The sequence below is a fragment of the Rhipicephalus microplus genome, chromosome 6 (genome assembly GCF_043290135.1).
Source record: "Rhipicephalus microplus isolate Deutch F79 chromosome 6, USDA_Rmic, whole genome shotgun sequence".
Taxonomy (NCBI): domain Eukaryota; kingdom Metazoa; phylum Arthropoda; class Arachnida; order Ixodida; family Ixodidae; genus Rhipicephalus; species Rhipicephalus microplus.
The window spans coordinates 186,479,083-186,493,960 of record NC_134705.1 but is presented as its reverse complement, the minus strand read 5'-3'; the positions used below and the strand labels follow the sequence as shown (position 1 = coordinate 186,493,960).

At 46.4% G+C, this 14,878-nt stretch overlaps 1 protein-coding gene across 5 annotated transcripts in view; it reads right to left on the bottom strand.

Moving 5' to 3' along the window:
* The window catches only part of LOC119167007 (poly [ADP-ribose] polymerase tankyrase), a 100,785-nt gene that overhangs the window by 29,275 nt on the left and 56,632 nt on the right, over positions 1 to 14,878 (bottom strand). For all 5 annotated transcript variants that reach the window (XM_075867243.1, XM_037418413.2, XM_037418414.2 and 2 more), the window contains exons 32-35: positions 9,871 to 9,947; positions 8,318 to 8,459; positions 6,747 to 6,836; positions 2,460 to 2,609 (exon numbers count right to left, since the gene is read on the bottom strand). In XM_075867243.1, the coding sequence (XP_075723358.1) occupies positions 2,460 to 2,609; positions 6,747 to 6,836; positions 8,318 to 8,459; positions 9,871 to 9,947 (459 nt within the window). The remainder of the gene's footprint in view (positions 1 to 2,459; positions 2,610 to 6,746; positions 6,837 to 8,317; positions 8,460 to 9,870; positions 9,948 to 14,878) is intronic.

The window sequence follows — 14,878 nt, the reverse complement described above, 5'->3', positions numbered from 1 at the left end:
CAAGATCACTGAAGAGATAAACAAAAAATGTCTAAGAGCAGTCTGCCCCCTTAATTCAAACATGCTTAATTCGAACTCATGATAAGGTCCCGTCAAGGCTATGCGTATTTCAATGGGCGAAAACGCCCGGTAATTCAAACGTGCAAGCACTAACGACAGTTCATTCGAACGTACCGCGCTTCAAAAATGCTCTCAGCACCCCGCCCAATCCCGCAGCGGCACCTGCGACACCTCAACGCTGCCCGCGAAGGAAATGAAAAGAAAAGAAAAGGCTGCGGTGGAGTGTTTGCTCTCTCTCAAATTCCTATCTGCGACGCGCCCGTGTCACGGTTCTTCCTTTTCGGTCCCTGCCACGTAAAGACCCTTCTCCTTCCAACGACGCGAGCGAACAGAGAGAGGAAAAAAAAAAAAAGAAAGAAAGCTGTCGCTGGGTTGAATGAATGTGTGGTTGAAGGAAAGGGAAAAAAACACTTTCTTCTGCAGCCCTTGCGGGAGCCCGGCTTTGCGCCTTGAGGGAGGGGGGGGGACTCTCTCTTACGCGCCGGTGCCACGCTTTTTCCTTTCCTGACCTTGCCACGTAACTCTTCTCCTTTCAAGACGCACGCAAACAAAGCAAAAAAAAAGCTGCCGTGGAGTGTTGCTTTTTTTCTCAAATGCCGAGCGCTTGTGTCCGTCTTGTCTCTTTGTCGTCGTTCTGCTCTCGCGCTATAACTATTGTCATGTCATATCAACTAGCCCAAACTGCCCCACTGCTTCTCTCCGCATGAACACGCTCCTCCTTTCTCGTCATGTGCTGGCCATGCTGCGGCTGCGTAGCGCAGAGGCTCCGCAGCGCAGTCGTCATTAGAAAGTGTCGGCGCTGGGCATTTCCGCGCGCAACTTCTTTTGCCAGGAAAATGCTGAAGCCAAAGTAGAAATGCTTTGCAAGCTGCGTGCGAAATGGATTGACTCGCTGCAACGCAGACATGTGCAGACATGCATCACCGATTCATCAATCATCATCAACCTGACTACGTCCACCGATGGACAAAGTCCTCTCCCATGTTCCGTCAGTTAACCCGGTCCTGTGCTTGCTGCTGCCAATTTATACCCGCAAACTTGTTAATCTCATCTGCCCACCTAACCTTCTGTCTCCCCCTAACCCGCTTGCCTTTTCTGGGAATCCAGTGAGTTACCCTTAATGACCAGCGATTGTCCTGTCTACGCGCAACATGCCCAGCCCATGTCCATTTCCTCTTCTTGATTTCAACTATGATATCCTTAACCCCCGTTTGTTCCCTAATCCACTCTGCTCTCTTCTTGTCTCTTAAGGTTACACCTACTATGTTTCTTTCCAATGCTCTCTGCGTCGTCTTCAATTTAAGCTGAACCCTCTTTGTAAATCTCCAGGTTTCTGCTCCGTAGCTAAGTACCGGCAAGATACAGCTGTTATATACCTTCCTCTTGAGGGATAGTGGCAATCTACCTGTCATAACGGATGTCCTGCGATTTGTGAATGAATGTGAGTCTTCTGAATCTTCCCCTCGTGTGTTAGCTCAATGCACATGCACCACTGCTTGGAGAGCCCTCTGTTTATTTAGCTTTCATTTATTCGAACTTTTTAAAATTCAAACAAATTTTCGAGTTCTGCGAGTTCGAATTATCGAGATTTGACTGTACTTGCGGAGCAACATGAATTTGTGTTAACAGACTCCGTATCCTTCGCTACATTGCTAAGGGGCTTCGCAGCACAACATGCATTGTTGTGAAGCACCGCTACAGGAAGAACCCACCGCATTACTTGCACCGCAACTTTGCCACTGAAATCTTCGGGTTTTTGGCGAGGGTTATACGCGCGAAAATATGGTGCTCCGCGTAGGTGGAGCTTGTCTAAGTAATAGCCCTGGGATATGCAAGCGATAATACTACACGCGATGGTGTTGCCATACCGTGTTCATTGTACCACAATTAGAAAATATTTCTGCTGCGAGAATATCTGGACATAGCAAGCTAGAAAATTTGGGTTTGTTGGTACAATATCGTAGAAGACGGCCTTCCTCTTCTAGTCCCCTTATCTTTGATATTCCTGGACTAGTACAGTAACATAATGGGACGATTACAGTAGTGGCTAATACAGATCTTGCTAATAAACATAGCAAGATGAGAATCATCATAATATGGTACTGTAGTAAAATGGTACAGTAAGCCACTAAAAACAATCATAACACCACTATAAACAAACACGTCTACTGCAGTACTTTATATTCTGCAAATTTAATTCCTGCACTTTCTGCAAAAGGGTCAATGATAGGCAATTCGTTTTTTCATTAGAAATCAAGTACATGTTTGATTTGGGGGGTGTTTTAAAACCATGTCATCACACTAATCCTACAGAGTTCTCCCTACTTGAGTACGATATACCGAGAAAGCACCCGGCCCAAAGTGACGAATCGAGAGGCGTTACCGCCTTTGAGACGTACCTTGATCTGCATTTCCAGCTGGGCATCTCTTGGAGCCTCTCGTGCAAGTACATGCAACATGGTCTGCTTGTCACTGTACAGGGTCCAGCCATGCTTCACTTTGGCAATGAGCCTCAACGCCAACTCGTAAGAACAACTCCTCAGGGCCGCCTGGAGAGGAGACAGCAGTTCCAGCATATCTAACACCAAAATAAACTGATCACTCAGTCAATCAATCAATGTTGATCATCAACACAGGGCCCTTGACGGTTTGAAGAAGTAATTCCCACTAATTGAAGCACCTGCCACTTCAAGACTCGTAAAAAACAAGAACGGAAGGTACACCAAAGCTACGACATGAGCGGCACTCTTCAAAAGCAATTCAGTTCAAGGACCAACCGGAAAATACCGTAAAAACCCGTGTATAGGTCTGAGCTGCGCATAGTTTGAAGTGCTTTCAGGTATAGCAAATGGGAGAAAAAATGTTTCACCCGAATACAGACCGATAAAAACAGAAAGACCCATTCATTTACACTTAATTATTCATCATCTGACGAGCACTAATCCCAAGCTCTCATGTCGGACATGTCCTCCCACAGCGCCTCATCATCAGTGCCATCGAAGGCATTTGTGATAGAGCACTTTTTGAAGGAACGGCAAACGAGCTTCTCGGGAATGCAGGCTCAAGCCTCAGTGATCCACGAGCACAGCATCACTGGCAAGGTCTGCTTCAGTCGCCCGGCAAGGGCCGCTACCGGCTCTTCGGGCCTCATACACTCGATATACAGGCACTTAACGTGGTCCTTAAATGGCTTATTGAGGCACACGTCAAGCGGCTGCAGCTGAGATGTCACCCCTCCCGGGATAATGACGAGCTCTGTGCACGACTCGCGCAGCAATCACTTCACGCAGTCTGCCAGATGACACCAAAATGCGTCAAGCACAAGCATTGATGGGAGGGAGCCCTAGCAGTGCTCTGGGCCGTCGACACCGCACGAACTTGATCCAGTCAAGTACAAGCGCGATTCATTCATCTACCACTTGTCCTGGCAGCGGACGACCACATTTTTTGGGAACTTCTTTCCTTCAACAGCGTCTTTTTTTTAAACGCGACACAGGATGGCAGCTTGCGACCGTCTTCAGTGCAGGACAACATTACAGTCATCCGCATTTTTTCATTCCCAGTTGATCACACGGTAACTTGCCTGGAGCCTTTTTCGTGAACTGTCAGAGCCGAGGGCATATTGAGGTACACAGACGTGCGATCGGTGTTTCCGATCTGGCCAAGCTGAAAGGAGACTGCCTTTTGCAAGGAAATCATGTGCTTCTGAAAGCCTGCAAGCAGCTTCTCATAGTTTTTTTGGCAGCTTTTGTTAAATGCGACATACGCCAACGTAGAGAGAATCTAGCGTGGCACAAGTAGCGGGACACCCAATGCTTGCTCGCCCTGAAGACCGCCTGCTCAATGCCTCGCGCGATCTCCCTCGCCTTCGCTTGCAGCAGCTCGATGTTGACAGCAAGCTGTGCAGCCTATTGCTCTTGAACAAAGTTCGCCAGTTTTCGTTCAACGTCGAAAAACGCTCCATGTTCCGTTTTTTCCAGCTGCGAATGCACCACTCATTCACGCCGAACTGTCGCCCCACAGCACAGTTACCGATGGTTTCAGCAGCTAAGATAGCCTTTCTTTTAAAGGCAGCCGAATACTACCTTCGCGGAGCTGCCGCCGCGTAAAGTAACAGATATGAAATCGTGGTCGTTGTTACGTGCGTAAAGTTGTTGCAACGGCCACTGTTGCACGCCTGTAGGTCTAACCTCACTAATGCTACAATGCTACCTACCGCAGAAGCATACAGACACCTGATGATGATGATAGCACCGTGTATTGCCGAAACCAAAACTACAAGTTCAGCTCGAAAATTCTTGAGATCCGCATATAAGCCGGGATATAAATTTCGCATAGTAAAATCTAGAAAAAAAAAACAGGCTATTAGCAGGTTTTACGGCACGTGCTAACTTGAACACATGCATAGAGACCTTCAATAACACAGGACAGAATATCGAGATTTCAAAAGATCCAATTTGATGACCGACTTTCTCCTGAAGAAAATGTGAAAAGCACCCTGATTGCAGTGATGACAAACTGCCGAGCGAGAAATGTTGTGGCATCGTAAATAAAGCATAGAAAGATGGGCAGGATGTTGGCTCTAGGATACACAAGAAGATTAGTTTGCAAGCTTGTCGCAGACTTAGATGATAATTAGGTTCATAGGCAGATGAGAACGCCAACTGACCCTAGTCTTGGCTTTGAATCTTCAAAACTTGAAGGCCTCACAGTTGACGGCATTATTCTGCAACAATAACTATGGTCTCACACTTGGGAAAAAGCAAGTGAAAAACAAGCACTTGACTCGTCGGTAGACTTTCCCAGACAAATTTAAATAGTGCCCACTCTGTCGTTTCCACTCTGTCATTGAAAGCATTGCGCACTAAAACAATCTCCCTGCCGAGAAAAAATTGTTCTGAAAGTTTACGTTTTTCGCTGCTGATAGGTTGCTTTTCTGGGGTCTTCTTATAAACGTTACAATTGTGTTGCCCTGTATTTCCACGTAATACACACATCATTCCCAGACTTGCTGTATTGCCACACTTTCAGCAGTCCCAAAGAGGCAGAACCAGCGCATCCGATAAGACTGGTAAATTATCCCCTGATGGCGAAATTGAGTGCACTCATGTTGACAATGTACTAGTTTTCATACATCCGGCACGGGGGCGGCTATGCAAGAAGTCCAGTCAGCGAAACGCACAACTCTGACACTTGGTTTTTATCGCTGTAAATGTGGCCTTTGCAACTGATCCCAGCTGTACGCTACTGGAACTGGTCACGTAGGCAACAATTTCTAAGGCACAAAGCACTTTCATGTGTGTGTGTGTGTATATATATATATATATATATATATATATATATATATATATATATATATTAATGAGATCTAACAGACAGTAATGCCAAGGAATGTACAGGGGGAAGTTATTGGAACCAATGGAATGTAAATAACAAGAAAGAAAAGTGGATGAAAAAATTACCAGCAGTGAGCAGGAATCGAACCAACGACCTTCGAATAACGCGTTCAATTCGAAGGTCGTAGGTTCGATTCCTGCTCACGGCTGGAAATTTTTTCATCCACTTTTCTTTCTTCTTATTTACATTCCATTGGTTCCAATAACTTCCCCTGTACATTCCTTGGCATTACTGTCTGTTAGATCTCATTAATATTGTGTTAAAACACAGAAAAACGAGCCCTTAGGTATACACTTCTTTCCCTTATATATATATATATATATATATATATATATATATATATATATATATATTGTGGGCATTTGTTTTTTTACATCGTCCTCATTCCTGCATGATCACAATCACCATCATCCGCTTGTCTCTTTGTCCTCATTGCCACTCTGGGTCATCATCATCGTCATTGTCTGTGTACTGGCTCTGCCCGTTCGTTTTGCGAGGTCTTTCCTCAATTAAACGTTGTCGCAACCAAGACTACCAAGACTTCATAATATATATATATATATATATATATATATATATATATATATCACATTAACGGTGCGTCTAGATAATGTTGGCCTCTTTCCTCCTCTCGACCTTCATGTTGCAGCACCCCCCACGCAACTGTGGCAGGCGTATGTAACAGAAGACAAGCTGCGTGCGTAGAGTTCGTAACGGCGTTGCGAATGTGAGAACTCGGTGTTGAAAGTATAACATTTGTTTTTTTCTTCTTACACTGTGCAGCCAACAGCGGCGTCCACTGCACGTGACGTTTTTCGGTCGCTAGCTCTAGTTGCTAGCGTGCATGGTTTTAAAAAATAATACGAGGTGATAAATAAAAAAAAAAAACGCGCGTTCGCCTCGTAGTACTAGGTTTCTTAAGCCCTCATGTCGCAGCGACCCCCCCACTACAAAACTGCGGCCGGCACATGTACTAAACTCGAACATTATCTAGACGCACTCTCTGTTGTAGTGGGCGGAAAGTGTCCGCACTTAAATTATTTTTCTTACACTGTGCCGGGGGTAAAGCAATTAATCTGTTTATTGGTGTGAATGCATCTACTGCAAGTAGCCTTGCTAGCTTCCACAGTGTTGCACACGGTGTATAAAACGAAGCAAAGTTAGGTTATTGTTTGTTTGTTTACTATATCTATAGAAAAATACGAGATTGTTCTAGTTGATAAAATACTGCATTTCAAAATGGGAATCTTCCAAACCCAAACAAGAAGCACTAACACAAGGGCACTCACCTCAACAGCGAGAGCCAGGCCCTTGCCACCAAGCTCTAGATGCTCGATGATTTGCTGCAGAATGCCTTGCCATGACCGCTTTACGATCTCCTGCACAAACGAAGAACACAAAAAAAGAAGAGAGGGTCAAGCGAAATTATCTTCCGTGATACATATGCGTAGAGCAATACCTACTTCGACATAGATAAAGACGTGAGCAAATTTTACAACATTGACGTCCTTATAGACTGTTAAACAGTGAATGGCCAAGTTAGGCAACACTTGCCAAGTTGCTAACCAATGTTAGCAACTTGGGGTGCATGAATATAAGAAATTGCAAATATTGATGAATAGTGTTTGCTATTCAATTTCCAATGAAATCTGACTATTCGAACTTCCCGAAGACAAATACAGTCAACGTCCTTCAAATTTTTATTATGCCTCACCCCATCACACTCTCATATTGAGGCAAAGCTGTCTTTCAGGCTGTGCTACAGTTAAACTTGCTTATAACGAACCTCCATGTAATGAATTCCTCGATATAATGAAGGTTTTCTATTCTCCACCGTTGCTCCATAGAAGCACATGTATTTGCAACCTCTATGTAACAAAGTAACTGTGGGAAGCAACCTTGATATAACTAATTTTCCCCACGGACAATCTAGAAATTTTGCTCTGCATCTTGGCATTTTGCTACTAGCATGCATCTTCCGCGGCTGCGGGCACGCGGCTCGCGTCCACATAAGGCTGGCCTGCACCCCACGAGCAGGCGTTGCCCCCGTTCTCACCGCCGCGGTCGCATGCGCGGACAAATATTACGCATATTTGAGGCGCAACAACAATATGCAAGTATTAGGCAGTGTGTCCCTTTACAACAAAATACACAGACATTCAATTTTTCAGACACTAGTATTCCTTAGGCTGCACTGAAAATGCGACAGTATGCACCAAAAAAGCCCTCTGCCGACGACATGGTGCTGCCACCTGGCAGTGGCCCTGGGTTCTGCACAAGGTCACGTTTCCCAACACCACTTCCAGATGGCGTTCATATCTCAAGCTGCGCTTCCTTTATTTTATCAATGCCAGCCAGATGCGACCGATTCAACATAGAAGAGGCATTGTGTGAGGCAAGGCAAAACATAAATGGCTGCTTGATGAAATACAGCCCACTCTACAAGACATGCCCCGAGGACTCATGTAGTGCGGCCGGCAGAAGACTATTGTCTTTCGACGACATTTGCAGCGAAGCACGTAGATATGCAGCCAATTTTTTAAGATTATTTTTCTGTGGTTTGTGGCTGTGCCAGGTGCACGCTTGTGCATGTAGGTATGACACCATGAATTTAATAGCAATGCAACGGACAAGGACTACGTGTGCGTTTTCTGCCAGTCTGTCTATTGCGCTATTCATTTTTGTAGCTAGGTTTGTGGGCTATATGCAGAAGGTGGCTCCACACGAGAGCACACCATATAGAAGAACCCTCAAAGGACAGTCTTTCGTTATTTATCATTGTGGAAACTCTCGTTAAGCGGTGCACGGGAGATTCAGGTGAAGCACACACACGCGAAAATCGCATTATGGGTTAATGCACCTGCAAGATGGGTACGTGCAGCGGGGCGCGGATCTTCTTGTGGACATAGAGCCAGCGCAAGCCTGGCTGCGGCGGGTCATTCCGCTGGATCACAAGGTCTAACGTTGGGAGGGCGCCCTTCTGCAGCAGCAACAGCACGCACCTGCATGGACGAAGTGCGCCTTTGTTCAGAGCAACACATCAAGGCGGCGCACAGCCAATTGTTGTTGGGTGACTACATTATTCAACAATCGCCTTTGGGGACATTTCACACAAGTAAAAAATGGCTGGTGACTAGGGCATCAGATTAACATAACTTTCGGTGTTTCACGCGACAAAACCACATGATTATGAGGTTGCGGCCAAGATCGAACTCTCGACCTTCGGGTTAGCAGCCAAGCACCGTACCCACTGAACCACCAAAGCGAACACAGGCATCACGTAAAATAAAATGAGGGAACCCTAATTAGGGTACCTTTAGGAGTTGGATGCGATAGCGATATTTTGTCCCTAGTGCGTACTTCAAACACATAGTGCATGAAACCTTTTCATACTTGCTATGAACCCACTGCGTGGCCTTAAGGAAATGGGCGCAGTAGTGTGAGTGCCTTTTGTTGTACCTGACCAGCTTTAAACCACGAAGCCATTATGATATTTGCATGTTCTGATGCCCGCTGGCAATGGGTGCTTGTACCACGCATTATTACCTCAAAATCTCGTGTTGCATTGTGAAGCATGTTTATATAAAGGACGCGTGTGTAAATCATAAAAGCTACTTTCACTGCATTTCCAAGAAGAGGAAGTTCTTTTTACTGTATTCAAAGTTACCGTGTGGTAGAACATCCGCTTGGCAAGCAGTGTACCACATCCGTGGTGCACGGCTGCGTGGTGCACCGCTTGCCACGCAAACGACCTAGGTTTGATCCCCACTCTTACCCAAAACGACCCTGGCTTGGCCCCACTGTGACCCAGGTTTCTTTATAATTTATTTTATTTGCATCGTTCTTGAGTTTTTGGTCACGCATAAGACGATTTTTTGCTCAAAACCAGTGACGTCGACGCCAACACCAACGCTGAAATTTTTGCGAAACGAGCTCAACGCAATCGCATTAAAAGATCCGGAAAAGGTACACTGTGCAACTCCCGCGTGTGTATGTGTGCTCTTTTGTCTTCTGTGCATATTCACTGATGAGGAAGCACTCCAGTCTTAAGCTTTTTTTTTTTTTAGACAAACATTTTAAACAGCCCTAAGAAAAAGCACTACAGTACGAGAGGCTGATAATAACCCTTTATTACAGAACCAACGTTCACTATGTGCGTATGAACAGTAAGCACCGCAAAGAATAGCTGACGTTAGTTTGCAAATATACTGGCCTCTTTCTTTATGAAGCATGTTAAGGACACAGAAACAGGAAAAAAAAAAAAACAGATAAGAATAAGGTTGGTTCGTGGATACATGCTTAAAAATGACAAAAACCGTGAGTGGAGAGAAAAAAAGAATGCTGCACTCGACTTGCCCCTTCCATTCAACAAGAAGCCCGAAAAACATAACCGAGAGATTAGCGGTGCCTTACGTGGGGTGGTTGTTGAGCACTGCCAAACCCAAGGGGGTGTTTGAAGCCTTGTCCTTTATATCAACTGTCTTCATCTTCTGCAAAAGGAAAAATGCACGAAACAGACTCCTCTTTAACACAACACAGCGAAGGCAAATAGATGTCAAGCATTTTTTTAAATGTTCCTTTTTCTTTCTTCAATTACACTCAAACCTTGATACAACAAACCCACATATAACAAAAAATCAGTTATAAAGAAGGGAATAAGAAAATAGTTGCAATAGATTATATAGTTAAGATTAAACCTTTATAACAAATTTTCGGATATAACGAACTTACTTTTGTACAAGATGCAACTTGTTATACTAATAAGGTTCGAGCGTATTCCTCCCAGGCAATTCCTTATAATTTGCTCTACCAACTAATAAACGTCTCAGGCATGCTCTCATCTTTTAAAGCTCCACTAATAGCAACTCCACGAAACTTAATAGAGTGTTCATGGTGAAGTGAATTAAAAACCTCAACATATTTCACTAATTTTGGTCTAGTTTTAGCATGCAGTCACTAATAAAAGTGGTCCCCTACATCAGTACATGAAGATAAAAAAATATACAGGCGGCACAACCAGGCCGAAGAAACTTGGCCTTTTTAAGGATACACATCCATACCTGCCAGGTTGGCAGCACAGGCATTAGAGAGATCCAACCGGGGTGGGGGGGTGGGGTGGGGGGGGTCACGGGAGGTGGAATTTTTCACACGCTTTTTCTCAAGATTGAATTTTTATTAACTTATCATGGCACAATAATGGTATAGTTTTTGTAAAGCGCCAACAACCTATCCCGCTGTGGTCACCGCCACCAAATCTTCGACGTGGCTGAAGCCACCTTTTTCGAGAAGTCCTTCGAGCACTGTCGGGCATAACAATGCTCGCTGCTGCCACTCCAACACTTCGCCAAAAGAATGTTTTTTTGCACGGAGAAACTGCATGTGGAGTCCAACCTTAGCACCATGCTAGTCCAAGCTGTCACTCAACAGTCCAAGCTGTGTCACACGCAGTTGCACTACTGCCCAATTTTTGTTGTGGAAGATTTGGCCCTTTTCAAAAGCTCCTCAGAATATACCTGTGAATAACATGGTCCGCGGCTATGACATTTGGCCTGGAGTAGTTGCCCAAGTGTCTTGTCTGACATGGAAGCGCGGAACTCTGTCCGAGTCTTCCTCACAATGCTGAACTGCCGCTCGCATTCAGCATTGCTGTGCGGTACTGAAAGGATTTCCAGCATCGCTTGAGCAATGCGACTGAATTTCATAAGTCCATCTTCGACATTAAGCAGCGAGATTTTTCTCCACTGCACATCGACCCGTTCCTCTTCCAGTAAATTTGCAGGAATTTTGAAAGACTGCATCTTCACAAATTCCATTTCCAGTGCACTAATAACTTGATCTCTGGTCTCGTGCTCGTTTTGTGACAATAACGCTGGAAACCGCTCAACAAAGGAAAGGACATTCTTAAATGACATGTTATCCATAGCTTCAATATTCGCAACACGTGCATTGATCAAAGCCTCATTTCTAAAAGGAAACTTGAGGCGCATGTAGTCGCATGCAGCAACCATGTACCTTCTAAAAGCCTCAAAAAATTCCTTTTTGTCACTTGGCTTGAGCTTTTAAACAACACACTTAGCTAGGTGTCCAATTACCAAGTCTTGATCATCCTTTTGCACATTTCTGCAGTGGTAGTCTATCAAACAGATGTCATTGTGCTGCTTTAGCAGTGCTGGCCTCACAAACCTTGAAATGATGTCCTCAAGAAGGTTTAGAAGTATAGGCTGTAGCTTGTGTATTGGGGGTGCCTGTGCTTGCAGGCGGCAGTTGACTGTCTCAAAAGCAGGAATAACGTTATTTAAAAACAGACAGCAAGCTTTGCTAAGCTCCGAGCTCAAGAACACGAACAGTCGTTCCTCACGTGTTATGCAAGTTGATCCAGTCTTGCACACATCAGTAGCCTTAACTTTTTTCACAGGCACAGGTGTTGATTCAACAGACTTCTTTCTCTTCTGTCTGAACTGGTGCTGCTCAGTGTCTTCAGTTTGTGCTGGCATTTCGGGAATGTCGTAGTAGGTCAAAAATCGGGACCCTGTAGTGGCATCTCTTTTCACTTCTTGAAGGAAAAGACTCGAGAGCGGTGCCCACTGATATAGGAGCCTTTCAAGGCATCTTCCCAGCGAAAGCCATCTGGTTGGCTAACGTGCTTTAGAATCTTGCGAAACTCCTTATTCTGCAGTTCGTGAAACCCTTTAAGCGAACTTTTTATTTTAGCACTTCTTTCTAAATAATAAAAAATGTCCACAAGGACTTCGTCCTCCTTCGCTGGGAGACAAGAAGCTGCCTTTTCAGTCGCAATGTTTATTAAATGGCATGGGCATCCAATTTCCACAATGCTTTCACGGGCCTCGGTTAGCGTTGCCGCTATGCCATTCTTATTGCCCATCATCACGTTGGCATTGTCACAGCAAAAAGCTATGAAATTAGACAATGGCACATTCAATGACGCAAAACTGTCCATAACTACCGTATTTACTCGATTCTACCGCGCCCTCGATTGTAACGCGCACCCGATTTCCATTGCGAAAAAAAAAAAAAAAAACGCAAGACATCGATTGCAACGCGCACCCATTTTGCTCTCTGGCCCGCATGATCACACCACTCGAAAAAACGACTCCTTTCGGGAGCGTCTTCCATTTAAATATGAAGTACGGGCGAAGCTTGTGCCCATCTGACGTGTAACAGAGCATTGCCGTCACTGTAGTTTTACCGTGGACCGACGGTTGTGGTGCCAGGCATGTCGAAGTAAAGAGGCGTCTGATCGGCATTCCCGATTTGCCCAAGCAGGTAGTCGTTGTTGCGCCGCAAGTTTAGGACGAACCTCTGAAAACTGTGAAGCTTTTCATCGTACTCCTCCGCAAAACTTTTCGCATATGCATGTTCCCCTTCGGAGGGAAAAGCCTTTCCTCTTCATAAAGTTAGTTAGCCAGAACCTGCTTGCTTTAAACTGGCTCCGCATTAGACATTTTTCTAAGACTAATTGCATAGCCCGCACTTGGAGCAGTTCTGCCGTCACGGGCCGCTGTGCTGCTCGCTGCTAAAGCACATTCTCGCCGAGCAGCTCTTTAATTTGCGGAAACCGACCCTGCTGTGGTCCACTGAAGTCTTTGCGTAAAGCTTTGCTGTCGAAAATCTTCTGCTTTTGTTTCCGCCGGTCCCGCACGCACGTTTCGGGAACTCCGAACGACCGCGATGCGGCCCGATTTCCGTCCGTTTCTGCACACGCGATGACTTTTCTTTTAAAAGCGGCATCGTGGTGCACTCGAGTTTTTGGAGTCGGCCATTCCACGCCGTCGATGCTAATGCACTACTAGATGAACTCCTCAGCACACGTACGAAGTGCCGCACATGAGAAACACATAGGCAGAAATGGACGACGCGCCATGCCGACGCACGTAGGGGGCGGCCATTTTAGATTTGCCGATGGCAATAGATAGGCCATAATTTTTTTGTTCGTACTCGATTCTAACGCGCATGCGATTTATGAACTCGCTTAACCGGAAAAAAGGTGCGCGTTAGATTCGAGTAATTACGGTAACTTGGCGATGTTGCGCCCCGTTGAAGGGCCTTCCAGGGTGCTTCAAGTAAGCAGTTTGCTCTCGATAATGCCCTATTCTTCCGCAAAGAAGGTGGCCACTATGGGGTACAGCTGTGCCTGGCTGTCATTGAGCCGTCAGTGGCAACCGCAAAAACTCGTCTTTTCAAGGCACTCACCACACACTCTTGTGCATGGCCTGCCATTTTGCTGACAATCATTGCAGTCTTAGTTCTAGCACAGCCGTAGCGCTTTACAACATCGCATTTTGGAAACATGTTCTGCAGCAAGGGTCCCACGTGGTCGGAGACACTCAACGGAATGCTGTGCTCAAGCAGAAAAGCGGTAAACAAACATTCCGTACGTATCACATCATTGTCGCCGTCTTGCTCACAGAAAAATTGTTGCATTAGATTGTAGCGGCGAGAGAAGAGAGACGTGAGAGGGCGTCGAAGGCGGCCGACGGGGCCGTGCTGATCTCGCCACTTTATTGCACGCCTGAAGCGGAGCCGCGGTAGCTGTCCACGTCCGACGCGCCAGGTGCGTGAGCTCGTTCTAATCCTCGCGCAGCTCGAGCTAGCACCAGCTGCGCGAGAGGCGCGGCGCGGTAATCAAGAAATGATGGCGATGATGATGGCACTACAGGGCTCCCCCCCTAGCACTTTGCGCGATTCGAAGGCATATAAAAAAAGAAAGAGAAAGAGACTATATACATGAACGACAATCCGCAAGGTGTCCGTTTGGGAAGTTTCAGTTTGTCGACGTGTAGTGATCATCGGGAACCAGTGGGTCTCTGGCGGGCGACACTGGGAATGGCGCAGCGGACGAGGGTGGCCAGGCAGGCACGCTGTTGGAAGGAGCGGGCGAGGGTCGTGATGAAGGGACACCCTTGTCGACAGCGAGCACCAACAACAAGGTGAAAAATGTCCAAGGGCCGAGAACACACACAGGCCGCCCCGGCGCGGCCGATTGTCCAGCGCACTCGGACACTGATGCTCAAAAAATAACTGCGGCATGAGCGCAGCACGGCCAGTTCAGAGGGTCCAGCGTTACCTCCACGTTGGAGCTGGTGGGGACGACGACAGGGAGTGCGGTCAACCCTGGCAGTGCGCCCACTGTGCCGGTACCGTCGCTTCCGGTGGCACATCACCGGGCGCGGCGGCCGCCTGGTCGGCCGAGCAGGGTGCAGATAAGTCTGAAACGGTGCGCTCTGGACCGACGAAGTGCGACATGGTTTACAGTGACAACGAGCCGGCCCAGAGGGCACTGACAGACCGCTTTCCCCGACCTCTGACGACGCGCGACGCGTAGGCGTACGCCGATGAGTCGTCGCGCTGTTTGAGCCAAACCCGACGTCCGGTGATGCGAGACCGAGCGGCGGGCATGCGG